General features: G+C 37.9%; 1 protein-coding gene across 3 annotated transcripts in view; it reads right to left on the bottom strand.

The window, feature by feature from the left end:
• glrbb (glycine receptor, beta b) overlaps nucleotides 1-26,642 on the bottom strand; it is a 47,974-nt gene that overhangs the window by 5,963 nt on the left and 15,369 nt on the right. For 2 of the 3 annotated variants that reach the window (XM_036569256.1, XM_036569257.1), the window contains 7 exons: nucleotides 24,892-24,998; nucleotides 24,184-24,251; nucleotides 15,875-16,101; nucleotides 8,688-8,770; nucleotides 8,044-8,184; nucleotides 3,548-3,700; nucleotides 139-428 (listed from right to left, as the gene is read on the bottom strand). In XM_036569256.1, coding sequence (XP_036425149.1) covers nucleotides 139-428; nucleotides 3,548-3,700; nucleotides 8,044-8,184; nucleotides 8,688-8,770; nucleotides 15,875-16,101; nucleotides 24,184-24,251; nucleotides 24,892-24,998 — 1,069 coding nt within the window. The remainder of the gene's footprint in view (nucleotides 1-138; nucleotides 429-3,547; nucleotides 3,701-8,043; nucleotides 8,185-8,687; nucleotides 8,771-15,874; nucleotides 16,102-24,183; nucleotides 24,252-24,891; nucleotides 24,999-26,642) is intronic. The other variant, XM_036569258.1, reaches the window with a different exon arrangement.

Below are 26,642 nucleotides of genomic sequence, written 5' to 3'. Positions count from 1 at the left end.
AACAACCACCAAATCTGTATTGGCGGATCAACTGCATTTGGTGTAAACAACTCTTTTACATAAAGAAAAAAACTGATAATAACAGCAAAGTTAGCATACCAGCATTAAAGCATAGCAGCTACCCTTTGTGCATCTGACCTGTAGTGTACTGACATGCAGTGGGGTGCCGCCGGTGCCGTTCAGGCTGTTTATCTTGGATGGAGTCTTCCCCTCCGCCTTCTCTCTGCTGGCCATCCTGGCTTTCTCGGCCTCCACAAGCTTGGGGCTGTTGAGCATCACCTGAACCACAGCGTACTCCACCAGCGAGGCGAAGCCAAATAGCAGGCAGGCGATCAGCCAGATATCAATGGCCTTCACATAGGACACTTTGGGCAGCTCGGAGGCCAGAGATGTGCACTCAGAGGAGAGAGAGAGCACAGAGAGAATCCCTGCGGGAGAGAGAGAGAGAGAGAGAGAGGCTTTTACACTAACTGCCCTGAGTCTAGACAAACCACTCACTCTGACAAGCTAGTAGCAGAAAAATCAAATTTACACAATTTTCTGCTTTTGCCCAGATGTAGTTGAGACGTGTTTGGTGTCTAAAGTTTGCTTCTTTAGTTTTGCACGGCTACAACAGCTAACAAGCTTATGTGCACCAATTAGCATCTCACCAACTGCATGCCTTCAGTGATTTCAGCTTATGTTAACATGCTGACACTGCATCTGACTTTTGTCCATGCAGTTTGCATAATGCTAACTGGTGGGGTATAAGCTTGTTAGCCACATTAGTCTTGTTGCTCCAGTGCAAACTAAAGATGCAAGACACCAAACATGTCTTAGTAATAAAAAATGGAGTAGATTTTTGTCCTGATTATTCCTTTAATAGAGTATTTCAGTATATAACATTATGTGGCCTTAACATTGGCTACCAACTTACTGCACAAGCGTACTACTACAGCTAGCCAAATATTAGGACAGTTAGCACTTCCTGTGTAAGCACTCTCATAATAAGACAAGTCTTGCTGGAAAAACCACAGTTCACCCTGTTACACATGTGCGAAAGTATTGTTTACTGTTACAACTATTATAACAACAGACTATAATAATATTATAACTATATATCAGGGGTCAGCCACCCAAATGTTAAGAAGAGCCATTTTGTTCTTTTAAGCAAAAATCAAACCACCTTGGGAGCCATGACATTTTATGTCCATTTTACCATCTTGGCTGTAAATATGTCTCAGTATGTGCTAATGTGGTAGTACAGGGTAAAAAATATAAATGAAATCACAGACTTTCTTTGCTCTGCTTTAAGCTGTAGCTCAGCTATAGCTGCTTTTCTAGCATCTCCGACAGTTTCTTGTAAAATGTCTCCTAATGTTTGGAGCTGACTTCAGCCTCATGACTTTTTAGTGTTTGACAGTTTCTCGTTGCAGATTAAACATATCAGGAAACCAGCTGTAGTGCTTATAAATGCAAATAAGTCTATTCATCTACAAATTATTGATGTTCATCTTAAATCCTTCTCTTTGCCTTTTCGTTAGATACTAGCTAGTCTATGTTGCTATGTAACCAGCAGTCTGCGCACCAAACTTCATAGTTAAAGAGTGAATTAGCAGATATAAATTAACTCCAGTGTTTAAAGCTGTTTATTGTTAAGACTCTGTTAGAATGATCAGCAGACCTTTATTTTACTGAAAAGGAAGAAAATTTTATTTTACCTAATAATCTAATTCCGCTGTGGAGCTGCAATAGCGCAGTAAAAGAGCCACATGTTAAGTGACCCTTATTAGTCCCACAACAGGGAAATTTCACCTCCGCTTTCGTGCAGTGAAACACCACATACACACTAGTGAGCACACACACACTAGGAGGCAGTGAACAGTCCTATCCACAGCACCCGGGGAGCAGTTGGGGGTTAGGTGCCTTGCTCAAGGGCACTTCAGTCATGTACTGTCGACTCAGGGGACAAAACCGGCGACCTTCCGATCACAAGACTGGTTCCCTAACCTCCAGCCCATGACTGCCAAATGTTGCTGACCCCTGCCCTGTATCATATATACTTCAACACTATTATATAATACGATCAGCTACCCAAACTGTAGCTGAAAGCCTCTGCATTACTATGCTGCATAAAGCCTGCTGGTGTAACGTACGCAGGACAGAATGTATCAGCTTTACATGGTGCAATAATAGCAAATTTAAAAAAAAAAAAAAAATTATTTTTCCCCATAAAGAAAAACAGTTTAAGCCCAGAACTTGTCCAAATGCTAAAGGCAGACTACAAAATGACAACACAATCTCATAAACAGGACGCACAATGATGCACACAGATACAAAACAACACTAATGGATGACTAACCTGACAGTATGGACCTAAGGCCATGCACAGGTGCATTATGGGATGGCCAGCAGGATCTGTTTGTCTGACACCAGCAGGAGGCAGACAAAATGGTGGTTTCAGAATGGAGGTGACAAAATGGTTCAGGTAATTGGTGTCCATGGTGAGATCACACAACCTGCTGCGATTCACACACACAAACACACACATACGCACACAGGGTTTTACGTGATGTGTTTCTGAGGTCAGACTGAACCTTGCAAACCTTGAAGGTGTTAAATGAGCGCAAAAGTGCTAAAAGTACCAGTCAAAAGTTTAGACGCCCACTTACAGAGGTGTTTTTCTTTATTTTCACTATGCAGGGTTCAACATCAAACTGCTCATATGAAGGAAAACGAAATCTGCATCACTTTTTTAAAAAGAATGCAATGCATAAACACTGTTAAAGCTTCAAAACCTCATTCATTCTCCAGTCCATAGATTCTGAGTTGTGAAGTGATGAAAAAGAACATATTGCTATAATCCACCTATTTAGTCTACAGCAGTTTAGGCCCACCCATTCACGCTGTTATAAGGAGTGTTACAGCCTGGACTGCTCTTACAAAGATGCACAAAGCAGGGCAGCCAATCAGAACAGAGCTCATTTACATACAGCAGTCTTAAAGGCATAGTAATAAGAACTGGTACATAAATCTGAAGTCTACTTCAGAGAAACAGTAAAATACAAAAAAAAATGTACAATATGGGTCCCTGATGTTTTGATGTTTTCGAAGATAATCAATTCAGGGACAGCTGACAACTGGCTGTGCAAGTACAAAATGCCTGACACTGTAGGAAAACATTATATAATACAGTTGTGGGTCGAGTTAAAAGGGAACCGATTTTGCAAAAGCCCACAGCCACACGGTTTCACATTTAAAATATACACTTCAGTTTTGGAAATAAATTCATACATAAGCAGGAACCTCTGAGATTTGTTTTAGAAAAAAAATTTCAATTGTGCAAATAAGTCTTTAGAACAAAATGTCTTTAAGATCATGAATAACATGTTTAATCAGGTTCAAACTTTGACTGGCACTGTAGTTGAAGATGTAGTGAGCTTCTGGAAGCCCTATGTGAGATGAGATGTGATGCAGATAAACGAGATAAATGAAGGACACAGATATGTGAGATGGATTTTGGATGCATATCCTGTTAGGAGATGAGGCTGGAGTTTTCAGGTCATACCCAGAGGCACTCGAGCGGCGCTGGCGTCTGGGTTTATCCAGAAGGAGAGCCAAGACAGCACCACGATGAGCAGCGTGGGAGCGTACACTCCCATCATGTAGAAACCCACCTGCCTCCTCAGCGTGAAAATCACCTCCACACAGGTGTAATAACCTAAAAAACATCAGTTCAGAGGTTTAGGTCAACCACGTGTTGTCTGAAAATGGAAAAAGAGACATTTTATTATGATTTCAGTTTAATGAAAATATATGTATTTATTTTGCAGACAGAATAAAAATTATTCATGGTTTTGTCACATTGTTGTCATCTACAGGTCAGAAGTGATTTAAACCTAGAATGCAAATCATAATAAATCTTTTTTTAATTGTTTCATTTTGCTGGAAAAAATCTCACAGTAATAAAAGTAAAACACTGGAAAGATAAAAATACTACTGTCTAAATGAAAAACACATTACAAACAGGAGAAAATGAGCCATTTCTCTGAAATAATGTTCCAGAGTTCTGTCGCTGTAAAAGAAACTGGGGTCGGATTCATGAAAGCTTTCTTAAGAAAAAAATTGCAAAGGTTCTTAAGACAAACACTCAGAAGTTGATGAGAATGGGCCTCATTCTCCAATATCTTTCTAACTTTATTCTTAAATGTGTTCTTGAGAAAGGTCCTAAGAAAAAGTCTAAGTCAGATTCATGATGTGTTCTTAAAGCACTGAACTGTTTAACTGTAAAAAATAGTATCTTGTCAAGTAAAATGATCTATCCAATACTTCTCCTGTTAAGACTGTTGTAAGCTTAATTTAAGATTATTTAACTTATTTCCAAACATTTTTACTTGTGTTACTTTAAATGATTTTATTAAGGAAAATTATCTCACTATACTGGCAGATAATTTAGCTTGAAACCAGCAAACTAATCTGCCAGTGTAGTGAGATAATTTTACTTAATAAAATTACTTTAAACAGTAAATAATAATAATAATAAGCTAAATAATCTTATAAGTGCACAACCATCTCAAAATAAGAAATATTAGACATTTTGACTAGAATTAAAATTATTTCACTTGACAAGATGCTATTTTTTGTAGTGCACACCTTTTTGCTCTTGAGTATGTGTTAATTCTGTTCTTACTTAAGAACAAATCCCAAATAAGAAAACACTGATGAATGTAAGAATCTTCGTAAAAGTGGCTTTTATGAAGAAATTACAAAGAACGGTGGGTGAATGAGGCCTATTGTTCTTCAAGGCAATTCTTGAAAAAAAATAAGAAAATATTCTCTCAAAATAATCGAACTATTTTCTTAAGATTTTCTTAAGAAAACCTTCATTGTTTTCTTATGTATGCCATGATGCATTTTACCACGTACTATAAATGATGCGAGATACAGTTTGAATTTGTATTCATTGTTATTCTGGTAATTCGCTCAAAGAAAAATGGAGGGAAAACATCAAACCAAGAGTTTAAAAAAAAAGCCAACAAGAACTAGAGGTGATGGTGGAAGAAACAGCCAAGAGGTTTGTTGGTTAACTGTGGATTAGGGACAAGGATGAGCAGGAGCAGCAGAGGCAGTGTCCGTGATAAATTTAGATGCTTACCTCGTCGACTCTTACAGCCTAAGACAAGTGTGAGGCTATTGTAAGGTTAAAAAGCTTTTAAGAACATAATATTTTTAAGAATCACTTGTGCTTAGAACTATTGTTAAAGTTAAGAAAGAAAATGCGAGAATTTTTAAAAAGTTATTTGAAGAATAACCTTTTCTCATAACTTTTTTCTTAAGAATAAAGTTAGGAAAAAACACACACTTAAGATTTTCTTTCTTGAATCTGAGCCTTGATCTTCCACCAACTGAGCTGCAAGACATCTTAAATGTCTGTCTCAGTCGAGTGAAGTGGTCTGGAGGGGCTATAACTCTTCAACAGGTCAGTAAGATAATCTCAGCTTGCATCAGTTAAAATAAAATATGTGGAAAAAAATGCAGGTTTTTTTTTTTAAATCCAAAGTTATTATATGATTAAAATTAAATGAAAATTGATTAAAAGATGAGAGAAATTAGGACTCCTAACAACCATGCAAGTCCAGGTAGCTGTCAATGAGCCATTACTGAGAAAAGAATATTAGAAGAGCAAAAGTTTGATAAGCCTACATTTGTAATTGGGATTATTTGGGTTAGAAAAAGCAGAAAATGTTAACCCTTTAAAATCTCAGGCTTATTACATAATTCTCATTATTCAGTAACTGCAGAGACTTCACTGTAAACTGGCTGAGCTATTCTTAGGTTTTAGAAGTGTATAATAAACCTTTGGGCCTTCCTTGTGCCCTGGCCATTTAAGAAGTTAAATCAACTTCTAAGACTGAACTTTGGAGGTGTGTCGGCAGATTTCTTTGAAAAACTGAAAGTGAGTCTCCTGAAAAGAATGGGGGCTGTAATAAAGGTAAAGTGTGGACACACTACAAACTGAAAAATGTAAAAAAAAGGCAAATTTTCAGTATTTTTGTTAAATAGATGTTTTTTGTACTTAATGGCCATTTTGACTTGAAACAAATAAATGAGGATCTCGTACAGTATAACTATATAAGTATAGATAAATTGTATAGAAACAAAAATAAGACTTCTGTGAAACATCAGCTCAAAGATTTTTTCTTTACCTGTACAGTCAGATCAAAATGATAATGAGGAAAAGTGCGACAACAAAGAAGATAAGGTAACTTACTTTGCTGTTGGCACTGACGAATGGAGAATGAATGGACGTTACTTTTCATTACTTTCACAAAAGACTCATGATTCTTTTAGTCTCATAATAGAAAAAACAACATATTTTTGACAAAGAGATATTGGTATTGATTTCACTGATTCTGTCTCTGCCTGAACAGCCCACACATGCACATGGATTTTCCCAAAGAAAGGAACTTATCATTATCACACTCCACCATGCCATGCTACATTTACTCCTTTACGCCTCTTTCAGACAGAAAAGAGGCTCTGCTTTTTAGGACCCGTAGATAAAAGAAAAGCATTATGGGTAAAATAGCTGCCGGTGCTCTTCTTTCTTTGTCTTTAATTGGTTATATGAATAGGTCCTCAATCTCTTCTCGAACGCTTCAGGCTTCAGTGTTAATTCCTTCACCGCCAGCAGCTCATCTCAAATTCACAGACTCTCACACTTTACTGTGTCTGTTCTGAGACCAGAGACAAACAGCTAAGGGTGAAATATGCCTGCTGTGTGGTTACATACTGCTGCTATAAGGCAGATAGTTCCGGTTAAAATCGGACGAGGTGAGCATTGTTATATTATATATATATATATATACTTGCTGACCTCAGGCATGGTGACCTTACACTGTTATCGTGTAGCAATGCACCGATATTCTATTTTCATGTCGACGTCATGTTTTTCATTTACGTATCTGCCAATGCCAATACATCTTATAAAAAGATATAAATAAATAATAAATTGGATACAGACATGATTCATCATTGTGCATGCCTGAAAAAGGGTTTAGTACATTTCTTTCTGTTTCAGATATTCAAACAAAATAAATAAACTAGAAATAGACAAAAACAACCAGAGTAAACATGGAGCACAGTTTTTAAATTATCATGTATCTTATTGTAGGAAAAAAGTTTTCCAACACCAACTGGCCATGTGAGAAATTGCTCTCTTAGTTACTCAATCAACCAGTTAACGGAATTTAGTGGATTACTTGCACAGTGACGACTCATCCAGGAAGTTACAAAAGAACACAGATGAACATTTAAGGAACTGCAGGCCTCACTCGCCTCAGATAAGGTCAGCATTCATGATTCATCCCTTAGAAAGAGACTGGGTGAAAAATATTGCCAACAAAGAGGAACATAAAGTCTCATCATTTGCCAAAAAACAGTCTGATAACTCCCAAGCCTTTTAGAATAATGTTCTGTGGACTGAAGAGACAAAATTGGAACTTTTTGGAGCACAAGGGTCCCATTACATCTGCCAACAGTGAAGTATGGTGGTGGTAGTGTGATGGTGTGGGGATGCTTTGCTGCTTCAGAAACACAGCAGCAAGTCTAGCTCTGAATGTCTGAAAAGAAATAAACTGAAAATTCTGGAGTGGTCTAGTCAAAATCCTGACTTGTGGCAGGATCTTAAATGGACAGTATGTTTTTTTTTTGTTTTTTTTTGACTGCTGACTGCACTTTGAACTAATTTTGTAAGATGGTATAAATAGAATAGAAAAAAAAACTCAACTTCTAAACCTTGACTAGCTTTTAATGAGATATTGATTAAATTCACTATTACTTTTCCTATTACCAAACCTAACCTTAACCTCAACCCAAACCTAAATCTAACCCTAAACCGAGAACTGTTAGTAATAGTTTTTTTTTCCAGATTATGTAATAAAATATATTGAATTGTAATTGTATTTAGATCATTTTTAGATAAGACATAGGAATCATGAAAATAAAAAAATAAATAAATAAAAATGGCCTAAACCATTACATGACAAGTTTAATATTCCTTACCTGTGCCTGCATAGTATTTGGTACAATTTCCATATTCAATATCCTCCTGTCTGATATCAAACTGAGGCAGAGCAATTTCATCCATCTGCACAGGATCTCCAGACTGCCACATGAACTGCAGATCGTCTGTGGTGTAGCCAACTGTACACAAACACACAAACGTGCATTTAAAACCTGCACATTAAAAAGAATATCACCAAATACACTCATATGCTAAGAGGTGCTCATAACAGCTGAGGTGTTCCCAAGGTGTTGAAGTTGCTAATTTATTGAGTTTTTACAGTCTGACAGTAATAATTGTGGAGTGATTTTAATCCAGTATGAACTGTCAGACTAACAGAATAACAAAAATCTTTAAGAGACACCATTTGGCATGTTGTTATTGTTATTGAGTGTGTCTATTAGCACAGCGTTGACATGAACATCTGGGCTATGATGTTTCAAACTGGGCTATCAGTGGAAAATGACACAGACCCTTTATACTGAACCAATCAGCCATTCTGATACCACACATCACATTACAGAATCTGCTCTGGAAAAACAATCCAGTTGCATATAACATAGGAAACCCATGGGAAAGGTTCTCAGTCAGTCTCTCTGTACACATCCTTGTTTATTTCAGGCTGGTTTTAATATTCACATACAGCTCTCCAGCTGCATCTTGCATCTCTGGGTGTCCATGGGGAAGAGGGTCAGGTCCAATGGACAGGAGAGAGTGACCGACAACCTGCGGACACAAAACAAGAGAAGACAAAACAAGAATTGATTAGTGAAGACTTTGTTATCCATGTGTAAATAACCTATGCACCATCAAATGTTCTCAGACAATTTTCCATCTTTGGACATTTCCAGCACAATATTTGATTTTCTCAGTAAATGTTTGAATCATGTATAGCTACGGCTACAATTTCCTCATCTTTTTTTACAGTTTCTAAAAGTTAAATCTGTTTGAAAACATCTCCTAGAGTTAAAACTTTTATTTTAGTGACCAAACAAGTCTTTTGTCAAGTACAAGGACTAAGGCAAAATGCACTCTTAAAACAACCAACAAAAAAATATGATCCCATTTAAATATGATGTGATCTACATAACTAGAAGACCAAAAATGTCTGGTGAAGTTTTCACATGTTTAGATATCTAACACAGTTAGCTCAATATCAGTCACTAGTTTCTTTGGCCTTTGTTTTCAATGACATTTTGCTATTGACTGATGAGGTCACTTTAAAGTTCATCCTTGTTACCCAAATCATAGACCAAAAGTAAATTCACTTAAAAATATCTTATAAGCAAATCAATAGAACATTGTTAATGTCCTCATATCATTAGCATGGGTGCTGGTTTTGTGTATTTGCTCATTTTATGCTAAAAACTCATTCAAGCCACTGTCAGTAAGTGTTGCTCCTGAGATACGTTTAACAAATTTTTGAATGATTTCCTAGATTCAGTGTTGAAAAATGATAAAAAACAATAGGTTTAATTTTTAAGAGTTAGCAGAAAGAAATGGCAGATCAGTCGAGGAATCACCCAGTTACCTGCTTCAGTGCTGACAGAAATTAAATCTGCATTTTTGGCTATAATGGCTATTTGGCTCTCAAAGAATGTTAACATTTGTTATGCTCAGTTTTTCAGGGACTAATTTTAAAGGGTTTGGCTAGGTTCTTCTGTATGGTGGTTTAGCAGAGCTGGTTTATAAAGGAGCCTGGCCACTTCCTATTTCCCCCTTTATATCAAAAACATGATTGCAAAACGCCAGAAGGCACCCCAAGCGAATCCTCAATGAATGAGAGTGAATAGAGCTAAATGGCTAAAAATGAAAAGTTGAAATATTTTCTAATCACTTTAATTTTAGAAAGCAGAAGGATGTATTTCACTAAAAAAAGCTAAGAAAACTGACCTGTATGTTTCTTTTTTTATTCTACAGCAAACAGGTTTTGGGCAGCAGGACGCTAACATTACAGCTAATGAGTGCTGATTGGTTGGCGAGCGGAGCAGCTCATTGGCTGTTCGTGCTCACAGATGTCATGGATTTACATGAGCTGCCATTTTAAACTCTTATAATGCGAGTTTAAAAGCTCTTAAAAAATATAAGAGCTGTGTTAAAATGTTCTATGCTGTTCTGTGTTCAGCAAATAATTGTACTATTTCAAATTTCAGAGCTGGGGATTAGAAGATATACATTTTGATAATATATAATTCAGAATACTATAATTTAGAAATAATTTATATAATATAATATCAGTTATCAATAATGGTTTACATATGGTTTATAATTTGAGTATAAACTATGAAACCTTATATGTCTCAGAATTTGTTCATCTGTGTTTGGTCCATTCCAGAAAAGAATATTTCTACATTCAGCGGTCAAAAGTATCTCAAGACACTGACTGTCAGGATATGAAAGGTGATTGAAGTGCATGAGAGTTTTGCTATTTTAGAAGTGAAATCTTTGATCCTCTATATGAAAACTGAACTGAGCCCAGATAGAACTGATGAAATGTGAACAGGCCCCATTGTGTATCGGGTTCAAATACTCCAACAGTCAACAGCTAAAACGCTGATTATGGGGGGGCAGCTCTCCTGCAGTCTGTATAAATACTGCACCATGTAATGATTCATGTCTGAGCTGAATGCTCTCCTGATCACGACGCTGTAATCTTCCAGGTCGCACCTCTCGAGAGCGCTTCCAAATTTCACTGATTGCAGACAGTGTGCCGACATAAAACATCGCTCAACTCTGGGATAAATTCTTAATGCGCCCCTTCCTCTCTGCGCACCGTGCACCATGTTTATTTAAAGCTCCGCATTTGCACATGAAAGACTTTCGGTTCTCTCCTGTCACACGACAAGCGCAGTCACTGATACAGCGTGGGGGCGCTTCACCGTCACATGGCCACTTTAAAGCAAACGACAAGATGGGAAATGACGATGAAAAGTGATGATAAAAGCACTGAGAAACAGCAATTATGGGGATTTTTCATAAGTTACTGAGTTACAGGATACACAGACTGTGTTCTGCTTTACCAAATATATCCTCTATCTAAAGGCAGTACTTTTGCAAGGGCTTCATCTTCCAGCTCATAGTAATTTACAGATTACTGTTGAGTCTAAACGGCACCTGAGTTTTTAATATTGTCATTTATAAACATTATAGTGCAAGAAATTAAATCTACTTAGATTTGATCACACGACTTACTGTACAGGTATTTTGTTGCATTATTGAGTTTGACAGGTGTAAAAAAAATCAGTTGTCATGGAAACAAAGCCTTGGACCTTGACATCTGTGAATTCAAAGAGAATGACTGTGTAGGAAGAGAGAGAGAAAGGGGGGACAGAGAGAGCATGAGAGAGAAGGGACAAATATATATATATATATATATATATATATATATATATATATATATATATATACACATACATACATAAATACATACAAACACACATAAAAACATATGTACATACATACCATAACACACACACACACACAACACACACATATATATATATATATATATATATATATATAGAGAGAGAGAGAGAGAGAGAGAGAGAGAGAGACAGAGAATGAGAAAGAGGGGGAAAGAGAGAGAAAGAAAGAAAAAAAAACAAGAAGAAGGAAAAAGAAAACGAAAAATAGACAAAAGAGAGAAAAAGAACTGGAGAGAGAAATAGAAGGCTAAAAAGACATGGATAAAGGAAAGAGAAAGAGACAGAAAAAAGAAAAAGAGTGTGGGGGCATGGGAAAAGTGAGAGAGAGAAAGAAGGATAGAACGATATGGGAGGGAAAGAGAGAGAAAGCATCAGAAAATAGACAGGAGACAGAGCGAGAGATGGGCAGAAGAGAGCAGAGAAAAAGGAAGGATGGTAAGAAGGAGTGGAAGAAGGTCAGGGAGGGTTGATGTGGGGGAGGTGCTGGGAGAGCAGGAGAGATAAACATTCTCTTTTCTCTTTTAGGAACTCTCATTAGAACTCTAATCCCTCCTCAGAACTGACCGTCCTGGGACGACGCCAGCAGGTTCTGAGGCACAGAGGAAGACCACCCAGCTCACGGCCAAATCCGGGTGGCATGAAACAGCAGTGTGGAAACAGGCATGACCCAGACATAACAGAGCACAGCGGAGATGCTCTTAAACACACTGCCTGTGAGACGATTCAGGCTTTATCTGCTCCTTCACATCAGCCCTGAGCTTTTAACACAAACCCTTCCACGCTTTCACTCCGTGTCCTAACGTTCTGCACCGACATAGTAAATCTCGCTATGTTGATAAACGTGTATTAACTCTGAAAAGGTGACGAAGAGCAGGAGGCTCAGGATCTGGAAAGTTGTAGTTTTGCGTATGCGATGATTCATTACTCATTCGGCTCACTCATCACAGCGTGCAGATAAATTAGCGATGCTACATAGGAGGGGGCGGCAACATGTGGCTCTGGAGTCGCATGCAGCTCTTTTACTGTCCAGTTGCTCCACAGCAGAGTTAGATTTTTAAAATATAAAATAATCCTCCTTTGCAGTAATAATAAATGGTCTTACATGTTGGAGTTAACGTATAACTGCTTATTCGCCCTTTAATGCTGAAGGTTGGCATGCAGACTGCTGGTCACCTAGAAACGCAGACAATCTCGCCTAGCTAGCAGCTAACAAAACGGCAAAGATTTAAGATGAACATCAATAATTTGGAGATGAATGAACAGACGTATTTGCATTTATAAGCACTCCAGCTGGTTTCCTGATAGGTTTAAACTGCAACAAGAAACTGTCAAAACACTAAAAAGTTGCGAAGATAAAGTCAGCTTCTTGTTCAAATTCTCCCATTCCACCTTAAATTGTGTCACAGTTACATTCTGGCACCTCAGGCACCATTTAAGATGGAACGAGAAAGTTAGAACAAGAAGCTGGCAAATGAGAAGCTGACTTCAGCCTCGTAAAAATCAAGTACACGTTAAGAGACATTTTACAAGAAACTGTCATTAAAAATTAATTAACTGTCAGAAAAATCTATTAATTTTTTTGAGGAACATTTTCCTGCCGGAGATGCGAGAAAAGTGGCTATAGCTGAGCTAAAGCTTAATTCAGAGCAAAGCAAGTCTGCATTTTCGTTTATATGACATTTTTAGCCTATACTAGTACATTAAGACATATTGAGACTTATTTACAGCCAAGATGGTAAAATCGACAAAATGTTGTGGCTCCTAAGGAGGGTTGATTTTTGCTGAAACAAAAAAAATGTCTCTTCTTAACACCCCTGGTATAAAGGAAGGGGGAGGTTAAAGTGATAGCTCAGAAAAAATTCCCAAATGAAAATACTAAAACATTTGGTGTCTGAATTTTGCATCTAGCTTTGCTCTAGAGGCTGACATAGCTAACAAGTAATAGAAGTTTGTGTGTAGCAATTTGCTGGGTGCTAACTGCACAACAAAATCATCACACATGTGGCTCATACCGTCTTGAAATACTGAACTGTGTCTCAAATAGACTTGCTTACGTCGTTTTTTGAATTTCTACTTAATTTCTCTGCAATCTAGTCATGGCTACATACTTAAAAATGATAGTTCCTCAAGGAAATGGTCCAATATAGCACCATGAACAGTAAAATAACCCTTTGCATGTTTAAAGAATGGAGAAGGTGTTGTATATGGTGGATTGGTATAGTGTAGTGGGTAACACCTTTGCCTTCTACGCTGTAGACTGGGGTTCAATCCCCTACCAAGCACCCTGTACTATACCAATAAGAGTCCTTGGGCAAGACTCCTAACACTACTGTTGCCTAACTGTGTAAAATGACCAAATTTTCTATTGCAAGTTAATATTTTTTCCTTCTCCTGTAAAGTTGCCATTTTGGTTTTGTCCTGCTAGCGGCGATATGTATATACAATTTTTACACAAAACAAAAATGCCTGTATTCTAAAATCTAAGACCACGTAAATTCAAATTCAAGACAAATAAATACTTTTTATACTTTTAATTTGTAATTTCAGACAAATGAAGACTTTTACTGAAGTCTGTATTGAGCTCCTGTGCGAAACTAAAGAAGTGAACTTGACTAAACTAAACAAAACATGTCTTGGCTAATGGAGTGATTTGAATTAACCCTTTAAATTGTCACCAAACTTTTATTCTAGACTTCTAAAACCTAAGAAGAACTAGTCACTACTGAATAATAAACCGTTGAATGTAATAGGTCTGGGTTTTTAATGGCCTAAAGAGGAAAACTGTGTAATGCTGATCCTTCTCTGAGCTGTCGCTTTCAGACAGGGAGAGATTTGTCCACCAGGGTGTAGAGACTGAAGGTCTGAGAGGGATCAGATGGCTGGAGTTTGGTGTGTGTGAGTGAAGCTCTACAGACGCGTCAAATCCTCACATCGCTCTGCTTCCCCCCGAGGAGAACTAAAAGCATTAAAAAGAGATTTCAGGAGCACTGGGAGATTATATGAGCTGGGTTTAAAACACATATGCGGACCTCTCCTACAGCAGCCATGAGCCGGCACAGCTGTTCTGATAGTAACCTGACTTACTGAGGGGCTATTACAGTATCTGTATTACAGCACTGTGCTTAAAATGTCAGTCTCAGGAAATAACATATACAGTCTGACATGAAGATTTAAAAATTCTTCTGATCATTTTACCATTTTAATTATTTAAAAAATAATGCTTTACAGTGAAACTAGAGATACTGAGTTAACTAGTAAGCTTCGGTTCACCAGTGCGGGCCATTTCCTTCATCAGGAATCCTTCACAGAAATCTGTAAAAAAAATGCACTGTCCAATGTCTGTCCTGCTGCTCTGCTCACTTTATCATTCTGTACACACAACAGCTTTCATTCACCACTGTTGTTTGTGACATACAAAGTCACGATTTAGTCACTTTTTGGAAATTAGTGGCTCTGCTACATTGTTTACATATTAATATTTTATATTCTAGAGTCAAGTACTGTTTACTGAGGTCGTTTACAGACCAATATCTCTAAATGTCTCAGTTTAATGATGTTGTTTATGGATTAATATCTCATATTCCTGTGTATAGGAGTGTTTATTGATGTTGTTTACAGACTAATATCTTGTAATCTAGTGTATAAGAGTGTTTATTGAGGTTGTTTATGGACTAATAGCTCCTATTCCTGTGTATGGGAGTGTTTATTAAGGTTGTTTACAGACTAATATCTCAATTTCATGTACAAGAGTGTTTGATGAGGTTGTTCTAGAACCTAATATCTTCTATTTTAGTGTATAGGAGTGTTCATTAAGGTTGTTTACAGACTAATATCTCTTATTCTTGTGTATAGGATCATTTATTGAGGTTGTTTTCAGACCAATATCTCTTTACACAACCATTTATTTAGGTTTTTTATAGACTAATATCTCTTATTCTTGTGTATAGGATCATTTATTGAGGTTGTTTTCAGACCAATATCTCTTTACACAACCATTTATTTAGGTTTTTTATAGACTAATATCTCTTATTCTAGTGTATAGGAGCATTTATTGAGGTTGTTTACAGACTAATATCTCCTATTTTAGTGTATAGAAGCATTTATTAGTGTTGTTTTCAGACCAATATCTCCATAAACTACGATTTATTAAGGTTGTTTATGGACTAATATTTCTTATTGTAGAGTATAGGAGCATTTAATGAGACTGTTTTAGACTGATTTTGAGTGCGTTTATTGACTGCTGTATTTCATTAGCTGAAGTTGTGCTGAATCTGAGGATAGAGCTATAATACTTCATGTTGATGTTTACAAAACAGAAAAGACTTTTATGTATGTGGTCTAAAAGAATAAAGAGGAAGGTTACAGTGTAGTTAAAGGCTTTGATGGAACAGCCAGAGAAGTTTACCTCATGCTAATGAGGACGTCTCCATTTCGGAAGATGAAAAGGAGGATGTTTTCCTGCGTGACATCATGGAAGTTAGCGCTCTTCTCATTAGCGAAGAACAGGTCAGGCTTCCAAAGGCATTTAAACATCTTGGGGTCGACTGTGAGCGATTCGGACTTAAAGTCCTGAGGGAGACGCAGCCTTGGGTCATTCCAGCGTTGCCTCAGGAAAATATTAACGCGGTAATCCTGCAAAAGAACCACATTAAAACCCACAGTATATTTAGGATATGTATTAGATGCTTGAATGAACAGTTTAGTAAAAATAATTTAATCAATTTTCAAAACTCAGTAAATCAAGATCATGTCAACATCACATGTTTGGTGTCTGAAGTTTAGTTTTGCACTGGGACCAGTGTAGCTAACAAGCCACCTATCAGCATGGTGCTAACTTCATACCTACACACAGAAAAGACGGTTCTTCAAGGGTTCTTTAGCAAAACCAATGGTACTATTTAGAACCTTGAGTTCTATATAGAACCATTTCATGCTTAAATGGTTCTTTGCATGGTGAAATTGTTCTTCAGATTGATGGAGAATTTGTTTTGAAAAAGTTTCTACATAGCAGGAAAATGGGCTGCTGTTGTTACAAGCTTGATACTGTAAACAATAGCAGAATTCTTTCTGGTGCTATATAGAACCCTTTTCAAAAAGGTTCTATATAGAACCAACACTTTCTCCATCAATCTGAAAAGTCATTTCACCTTGCAAGGAACAATTTAAGCATGAAATGGTTCTATATAGAACTCATGGTTCTAAACAGAGTCATTCCCTTTACTAAAAAACCCTTGATTAACCATTTTTTTACGAGTGTAAATCATAACACGTCTTAAACCAACACTGTATAACATACTGTTAATTGTGCTAATTGGTGGGGTATAAACTTCCATTCCATTGTTAGCAATGAGGGATGCAGTGTTACATTATATCCAACAATGTAGTCACCACACTAGCCACGTTTACATGAAGCCTGATAATCTGTTAGTAATCCAACTAATAGCTCAGTTGGAATAGAGTATGTCCATGTAAACACCTCAAGCAGAATAGATTAGTCTGATGGAGGCCATTCAGGATACAATTTCTATCCGATTGAACAAGGTGGGTAATCCTGTAAATAATCTGTTAAATAGAAGAATAATAACCGTGTAAACGCCTGTATCTGATTACATTCCCAATCGGAAAGTTTCCGTAGGTTCTGCGCATGTGCATTCGCATTAGCATGGCGGGAGCAGAAACTGGTCTGCAGCGGAGACGAAGATTATGCTTTGAGCTTTAAAAGACAGTGGTGGGACAGGTGTCCAGTTTATGTGTCTCAGAACACGACGTCTTCCTCTCGCCCTTCTTTAATAAGTACATGTGAAGTACGTTTTCCTGACTCTGACATCTTTTTAAAGTAATTAAAAACACAAGCACTGCTCACTGCTGCTTGTCTCACTCTGACTGGACTCATGTGATGCTCATTGTCATGGTAACGTCTACAATAAGTGGTTCTCTATGTATGCATGTTATTTTTGGATAGGATTACTTGTAGCATTCATGTAAACAGAGATTTTCCATCAGATGGTTGAGTAGAGTGAGCACATAAACACCTCAGTCTTCATCTATAATCGGAATGTATTTAATCAGACTGGCAAAAATCTTTGTATGTAATAATTATTTTAATACTGATCCAGTGTATTGGATCAGTGCATCACTATTAGCCACAAACAGAACAGAAGGACTCAGACTCAGACTCTGAAGGTATTTCAGAGCGCAGCAGCTCGTGGGCAACAGTAGCTGAGAGTTGTGAGCACAGGTTTGTATTTGGTGACAGATTATGAGATTCTGCGTAAATCAGGCCATTAGCTCTGAGAGTGATGGGGGAACCCAGGTGTTTCAGACGTTTCTGTGGCAGCCGGTGTTTCTCACATCCTCCAAAACAAGCTCGTCACTCGAGTATCCATCCCCCATTAACGGCCCTACTGAAGTGCAGCTGCGTGGCCGATGCAGAGCTTATTTACATTTCCAGCTATCAGCACCATCACGGAGGTGTGAGGAGAGCGGCCGGAGGCTTAGTGATGTTTCTGCGAGTCCAGTCTGGGGTAAAAAAGCCACACTCAGTAGGCTAAAGCTAGAGGCCAACAGCTAACAGCTCATGAAAGCCTGAAGCTTTGAAGTGACTTTTTTTGAAAGCTTGTTTTGGTCCTGTTGAAATTATAAAGATGGCTGACATGCCAAATGAAATGACCACACTGCAGCTGCGCCATGTTTTTGGTTCATAAGGTCAGAAGTAAGTTTAGAAGAAATATAAGTATATTTAGTATATTATAAGTATATTGTCGGAAGAAAACCTCGTATCTCCAAATGGTAACTTTACAGGAGAAGGAAAAACATACTTTACTTTAAATGTAAGTCAGTGGAACCGGTCTTTTTTCCAAGTCATTTTAGGCTGATTCTTTTGGTCCATTCATCATGCAATTTACACACAATGTAAAGAAAAACAGGCATACACATACACAAAAACATACACATATATATATACAGGCATTTACATATAAATATATAAGGAAAAAAACAATGGAAATGCTCAAAAATGACTTGTAATAATATGTATATGTAAGCCCCATATATATTAAACACTTGTAACCAATATGCAAATGTATGTTTCACAACGTGACACTGTATTAAATAAACGTGTGTGTACATGTGCATTTCTGCATGATTCACATCCTGTTTTTTCCAACTGTTAAAACAAGGTGAACCTGGCTGTGTGACACATATGAGCTGGTGATTGTGTTAAATTTACAGCTCACAATTAGCCGGCCCCTCCTGCCCAACGCCTCATAAACCATAAACCACCGACAACTTCAAATGAGCTTTAAAACTGCTGCAGCAAAGCAGGAGCCCCCTCTAATACTGCTCTTTAATGTGGGTGTGAATGGACAGCTTTGTGGGTCTGTACACGAGAGAGAGAGAGAGAGAGAGAGAGAGAGAGAGGAAGAGGGAGGGAGAAATTGATCGAGAGAAAGAAGAGAGAGACAGAGAAAGAGAAAGCAAAAGACAGAAAGAGAAAAGAAAAAGTAAGAAGAAAGAAAAATAGGGAGAGAGAGAGGGAGGGAGAGGGGGAGGAACAGAGATGGTGAGAAGAAGAAGAGAGAGAGACGGACAGAGATAGAGACAGAGAGAGAGACAGAGAGAAAGAGAGAGAGAGAGGGGGGGGGAATGGAAATGATATACAGAGAGAGAGAGACAGTGAGGAGAGAGCAAGAAAGAGAGAAAGAGGAAAAAAGAGAGATGAAAAAGAGAGAGAGAAAGAGAGAGATACAGACAGCTGCAAGAGTGAGAGAGACAGAAAGGAGAGAGAGGGATACACAGAGAGAAAAAGAGAGAAAAAAACAGACGCAAAACAGAAAGAGATACAGACAGCTGGCAAAGAGAGAGAGAGAGAGAGAGAGAGAGAAAACAAAAGAGACAGACAGAGCTATGATAGAGAGAAAGAGAGAGAGAGGGAGAGAGAAGGAGAAAGTGGAATGAAAAAGAGACAGAGAGAGACAGAGATGCAAAAAAGAAAGAGAGAGAAAGAAAGAGGGAGCGAATGAGTGCGCGAGAGTCTCTGGCCACCTGTGCAGTGACACATTAAAGCTGCTGACCGCTGCAGGAATGACCCGCTGGTTCTGGCAGCATCCCTCCCACCCAACGCCCCCAACTCCCTCAACCTCCCCCCCTGCCCCGGACACACACACACTGTGACACTTCATTTGCAGATTTATGGCACTTCGGTGTCACGCAAACCTCAGACACCCACAGCACTAATAACACATGACTCATAGAGTCAGGACAAGACCACCATTTACAAACAACAACACACTGAGCTGCAGTTCATTAGGCACTCATACTCTGTACACACTCACTGGCCTTTTTATCAGAAACACAGAGTATACAGGTGCAGGGGATGAACGACTAGAATCGACCAGGATCAGAGTCTGTATTTTTAGACCAAACAAGCAATCAGCTAATTTATTATTTTTACTTGCGATCTGTGTTGGATTTGTTCCTCAGCGCTATTGCAGATCTATCAATGAGTATGTTTACGTGCACTCAATTTTCCTATCATAATCGGATTTCTGCAGTTATCCAATTATTCAAATGGTCATGTAAACACCATACTCTGATCTAGAAACCTGATTAAGAAATCTAACAAAGAGGCTGGATTTTAGCTCAGTAATCAGATTTCTCAGTGCATGTAAGCTCTTACTCTGATTTCTTTCGGATTTTTTAGTCTGCTGTACCGGAAATAAGCAAGCAGCATTGCCGCGAGATGCAGAGAAACACATCTGGACAGACGCTGAAACCGACTACATTCTCGACTCGATTTAAATATTCTTCATCTTCTAGATGATGAATGTTCTTATTTTCAGATAAAGTGGTGCGGTGTTTTCTAAAAAATGCTGCGGCATAAAGTTTGAGTTTTATATTACATTAACGATTTCTTCTGTGAGTTTATTGGCCAGTTGCAAAGCAGAAATCTGATTACTGTCTGACTCGTGTAGACCTGGAGTTTCACCATTATCTGATTACTCAAGTGCATGGAAATTCATTGAGAAAATTTGATTTTCTGCAGTTATCAGATTATTAAGTGCATGTAAACACACTCATTGTTGTGAAAAAAGCACACAGATTTCACCACCTTTATTGACGTACAAACTACTCTGTGTCGTAGAAACGATTGTTGAATCAGCTTTGGTGCGTGAAATCAAGCACTAGCCCACAGGGACCTCATTTACATAAGGCACGCCCTAATTTGTGCAGATGTTTCAGTAAAATGACAACATTCCGCAACACATGAGCCAAAGGCGGTGCTTGTAGGCAGAGTTTGAGGTTGAGCGATGAGTGCAGTGCTCCCCCTACATTACCTTATAGCATTAAAATTGCCACTGGAAAGAATACAATGTAAAATAAGCGAAAATGTCTTCGTTTTTTAGGATGGTAGAATGATGTGATTGTGTGGTATGATTATTCTCCTAAAATAACTTTTAAACACTGTATTATTGCAATGTATGACACTCGCTATATTTTGTGTTGTGTATTTGGTGGGTGGAGTCAGTAGTATAAAACAAAAGCACAGTGTAAGATGTCTTTGAATGGAATGGAATAGTTGCAGTATTTGATTACATCTATGTGCATGTAAAATAATTACATGCACTTATGTACTGGATTGCCATGTGCTCTTATTATTAGTATTATTATTATTTTCTATTTGTATGCTTATTATTGGTTTTATAGAAGATACTGAGTAGTTTTGGTTAGTTAACTGCAAATCAAGCATTCATTTCAGGCTGTTAAACTATTACACTCAAATTTACACTCTTCTGATGGGAGTTTGATAAGCCAAAAATGACACTGATGAATAACAAAATCGTGTGGGCTCATTTTACAAGTACATTATGATTAGATCTGACAGTATGCAACTGATGAATACGGGCCAATAACTACTGTTTCTACTACTTTTCTTCAATTTCATTGTACTTTTATAATGATAATAAAGATAATCTAACCTTTGTTTAAACTATATAATCACAGTAGTAAAATTTAACCGTAAAAAACTAAAACAAATTGATAAACCATTGAAATTATGTACAATGTAGTAAAACAATGTAGTAAATTAATTACAGATCAGATAGGGATAAAACAAAAGACATAATTAATGAAATAAATAAAGAAAGAGAAAATGTAAGACAGGAAATCGGCAATAATAAAAGAAATAAAAAGAATGATAATAAAATAAATAAAATGAATAAAAAGGATAATAAAAAAAATGAAACAATGGCTAAAACATGGCTAAAACATACCAAAATCATATTCAAAGTAAGTAAAATCAAGTACAACAGTAAAACGAATACATTCATTTAGCCCACACAGGGTGAGCTTTGGGTTAAAAAACAGGAAATTTGGCTGTAAAGAATTTAGAATTAGCCATAAAATTCATTATCAGAGCATTTCTACTGCAATGCAATTACTGACTGAAGCCCATCTGTTGCTGCACATCAGTTCCTCTACCCAGCCAAGAGCCGCTCTGTGGTCAGAAACCAACCACTGATGAAGCACTACAAGAAGCTCACTCCAACTGTGCATCAACAGATGGTCTACAGTCTCCAGCAAGGTGCAGCTACAGGGAGGGGTTTCTGATAAAGTGGCCAGTCAGTGCACACAATGTGCAAACTTCTTGGCAGATTGGTTTTATTTGGGTTGGGGGGCTGAGTTTTCCATAGAATTACTCTTTCAAAAATACCTTCCTTTTAAACAAAGCTGAACATGTGAAGTGTTCGCATGGTAATGTGATTAGAATGAGGCCTCATTCCTCGATCGCTCTTTCTGATATCTTTCACTGATTTCAGTGGTGTTTTGAGTTTGAAACAGAAGTCAGGCAGCTGGGAGGAAACTGAGAGTGAAATTTATGACAAACTCAATATGACTTAAATCGTCAAGCCACTAAAACAGCTCCATTAAAATTGCACTGGATCAAAGCAGCTGTAATTGACAGTAAATAATGATGACTGAAATATGACTCTGGGGCTTTTCTAACAAGGGCATGAAGATTGACTATGAGTGGAACGAAACTGTTCTGACTCAGTTTTATCTGTCCACAAAGGTCATTCTGTAATAAACAGCAACAACACGCTATGCCTTTTCTTAAGTGAAAGAAAAGATATATTTATTCAAAAGTTCTTCATGGAGTAGTTGTGTGGAGCTTCCAATTGACATGGTTTCCTCCCTTTCCATGAATGTGATCAATCACACCGCAAAACATGGCAACCTGTAACGTGAAATTATCTTGTGTCTAGTTGACATAGCCAACATTTCTCAGTTTGAAAATATTCTTCTAACCATATTTTAGGATTGTTTAACTTATTTCTAGACATTACTCAGTGCATATTTGAGCTAATGGGATAAAACTGAACTGATCCACTTCAAAGCTCTAGTTGAAAATAGAGGTGTGAACTTCCGCAGGATTCCTGCTGGATCATAGGACCCAACACAAAATCTTGCGGCACAGGACTAATTTTCAGGGTACCCAGCCCACTGCAGGTGGGAGCGGGATGCAGCACGCATCAAGAAAAATTTCGCAAATTAATGAACCACTTAAATAAATTAGAGTGATCACAAAATCATATATATGTAAACAATATAAAATGGTAACAAGTGAAACAATTAAAATGAACAAAGACAATTGAAAGAGTTGCGAAGCAACCGATGACAGGAACAACATGCAAATTCTTGTTTCTTACAGAGACGGCAGAGCCTTCAGTCTGACGGCCACAGCTGCCCAGCAAAACACCAAAAATAACCGCTTTGTGGTTTAATTCCTGTTTTGTGTTTAAATGGCAAATAAATGTCGTTTGATGAAGTTACTTCACAGGGAGTCTGATGATCAGACTCAATATAGAGTCAAATATTGGAAGTCAGTTTGCCTTAATGGAGCTGTGTGGGTGAGGGCACACACCCTTCACGGCCTAGTCCACATATACATATACAGTCTATATATGGAAAATAAGCAGCAAAAACAGCCAATTTTGAACACACTGTTTTTGTGAGGTCACAAAAAAATAACACATTAACACATATCCACCTGTTCAGCCTACAACAGTTCAGCCTCGCCCATTCCGAACTCTTTAGTGGTTAATAAATAATAAGCTTTAGCATGAAATAAGCCTGTGATTTTAAGGGGTTGAATTGTTTGCCGATGTTTTTAAGTAGGCATGATTACAACACACGCAGTGGTTAAATTTTTAATTTCGCAAGACTTCCCCTTTTAGCAAACTTCTAAAATTACTATTTAAACTATTTATGGTAATGGAGTGAAATTGGAAATGTCAAATTTTGATTTTAATAACTGTTAATTTAACAAAAAAACTGCTTTTGTGAAAAAAAAAAATTACATATGTCCACTTGCTCAGCCTATTACACTTCAGCCGCCCATTCATGCTGAGTGCTTGCCTGGACTGCTTTTCGAATGAGGCACACAAAGCAGCCAATCTGAAAAGAGCTCATGTACATGATCAAGTGAAAGGCACTGTAAAAAATGTGTAAATATAATGTGTTAAGAGAGATTGAAAAATTGCCATGACAATGAATGATGATTGTTTCTTGTACATAAAAAGATACAAACCTTGTAAGTGGACCCTTAAGGAAAAAAAATGTAGCATATGGAGCTTTTAAGCGCTTTCACTTTGCACTTTATGTGGCATTACACAGAAACGAACAAGAATAAAGTGATAAAATATGGTCATGTACCATGGTGGTTTCTTGAATGGAGCCGAAGCTGTTGATAAAGATGTTGACACGGTCCTCCACGGGAATACCTGTTCATAAAACAAAACAAAAAAAATGGCTCAATTTCTTCACCACTACCCATAATTTTAATCAAAAACACTGTGGATTATTGGTTTCTTTTATATGCAGCCTGCATCATGAAACTAGTTTCCATTCCATGTAATGCGAGAAGCCTGGCACTACAGGGAAAAAGAAAAAAAATAAAATCCCAGACGTTCCGGTTCTACCCCCATTCCCAAGATTATACTGTTGACTCTAATGTTTGCCAGGAGCTTTCATCTTACACTGATATGTGGAGCAGATGGGTGACCCACGGGGAGTAATAACATTCAGTCATACGCAAAACCCTAAACACTCAGACCACATCAAGGCTCCACCAACATGCACATATACGTTAAACACCAGGCAGCGTGGAGGCAATACAGCCTCTCGCTTTTTACTGCCTCCTTCATTATATCTGGAGATGTTGCCAGAGAAAACACGTACTACACGGCTAAAAGAGATTTAATGATCTGCTCCTGTTTGAATTTGGACCGTTAAACGGGGGTCTTCACTCGAAAAGTGGGACAAAAGCCATCAGTTTTATGTGAAAGTCTATGAAGTCATGCTGAATAAAACTGTAACCGAATAAATAAACTCAGGTCGGTGCTCTTGGCTGACCCGACGTACCCTTGAAGTTGGGCCGGATGCGGGGGTCATAGCTGATCAGAAGTCGGTTTAGGATGTTGCTTGTGGAGTTTGCAGGAACTTGCGCCAGGTCTTCTGATGAGAGCTGCCTGTAGAAATGACATGAAGGCCAAAGACTGCATTATTATACAGTTAAGAGTGATTAGTCCTTCGGGCTGTCATGATTAATGAATTATATATCAAATCAAATACATCAAATTAAAGCTCTTGATCAACTCTTTCTACTGCCAAAAGGACACACAGTTGTTAATCAAAAGTTATTATTCAAAAACCAACAGACTTCATACCAAACACAGTGAACCAGTTGCCGCCAAAAGGGGGGAAGTTCAACATGCCATACAAAGTGACTGAGCTTAGACACACTGACTTTCTGGATTTCAAGTTCTTTTAACAACACATGATCTGAAACGAAACTAAGACGCAGAGGGAGAAACAGTTCGCTGGCAGAAAATCAAAGGCTGCGGTACACAAAACAGGACCCGAAAGGTATTCAGTTCAAATTTGAACTCAACCGAGCTCGACCAAGCCTTTAGAACTCAACCAAGCCTTTAGAACTGAACCAAGCTTTTAGAACTCGATCAAGCCTTAAGAACTCGACCAAGCCTTTAGAACTCAACCAAGCCTTTAGAACTGAACCAAGCTTTTAGAACTCGATCAAGCCTTAAGAATTTGACCAAGCCTTTAGAACTCAACCAAGCCTTTAGACCTGAACCAAGCCTTTCGAACTTGACCAAGACTTTAGCACTCAACCAAACCTTTAGAACTCGTCTGAGCCTTTAGAACTCGACCAAGCCTTTAGAACTCGACCAAGCCTTTAGAACTCAACCAAGACTTTCGAACTCGACCAAGCCTTTCAAACTCAACCATGACTTTAGCACTCAACCAAACCTTTAGAACTCGTCTGAGCTTTTAGAATCTGACCAAGCCTTTAGACCTCGACCAAGACTTTAGAACTCAACCAAGCCTTTAGAACTCGACTGAGCTTTTAAAACTCGACCAAGCCTTTAGAATGCAACCAAGGTTGACCAAGCCTGTAGAACTCAACCAAGCTCGACCAAGCCTTTAGAACTCAACCAAGCTCGACCAAGCCTGTAGAACTCAACTAAGCCTTTAGAACTCGACCAAGCTCGACCAAGCCTGTAGAACTCAACCAAGCCTTCAGAACTCGACCAAGCTTGACCAAGCCTTTAGAACTCAACCAAGCCTTTAGAACTCAACCAAGCTCGACCAAGCCTTTAGAACTCAACCAAGCCTTTAGAACTCGACCAAGCCTTTAGAACTCAACCAAGCCTTTAGAACTTAACCAAGCTCAACCAAGCCTTTAGAACTCAACCAAGCCTTTATGTCCAAAAATACTGGTGGTTTTGGATAGTAAATAAAATGGCTATACTTCTGTTGTAGTCATGGCGATCCCTGGTTCCTATCAACACCACTGTAAAGAACACTGAACAATTTCATACCAAACCGCTCTCAAACACTCTGTTTACATCTCAAGCGCTATAGTATGCAGGACATTGGTGGAAATGTCCACCCGTTTGTTTGTTCGTTTGGTCATTGGTTGGTTGGTTGGTTTTACGACTACTTTTAACTCACTGAAATTTTTAATTTGTAGCAATTTTTTTTTAATAAAAAGTATTTTAAAATCCTTAATTTCATAAGAAATGTATCTTCGGACATTTATACATACAGTGCATAAAAATGTATTTGTCTTTAATTTATTATTTTTTTATTGT

This window comes from Colossoma macropomum, unplaced genomic scaffold (assembly GCF_904425465.1).
Source record: "Colossoma macropomum unplaced genomic scaffold, Colossoma_macropomum, whole genome shotgun sequence".
Classification (NCBI taxonomy): domain Eukaryota; kingdom Metazoa; phylum Chordata; class Actinopteri; order Characiformes; family Serrasalmidae; genus Colossoma; species Colossoma macropomum.
This window is presented reverse-complemented; position numbering and strand designations above follow the sequence as displayed.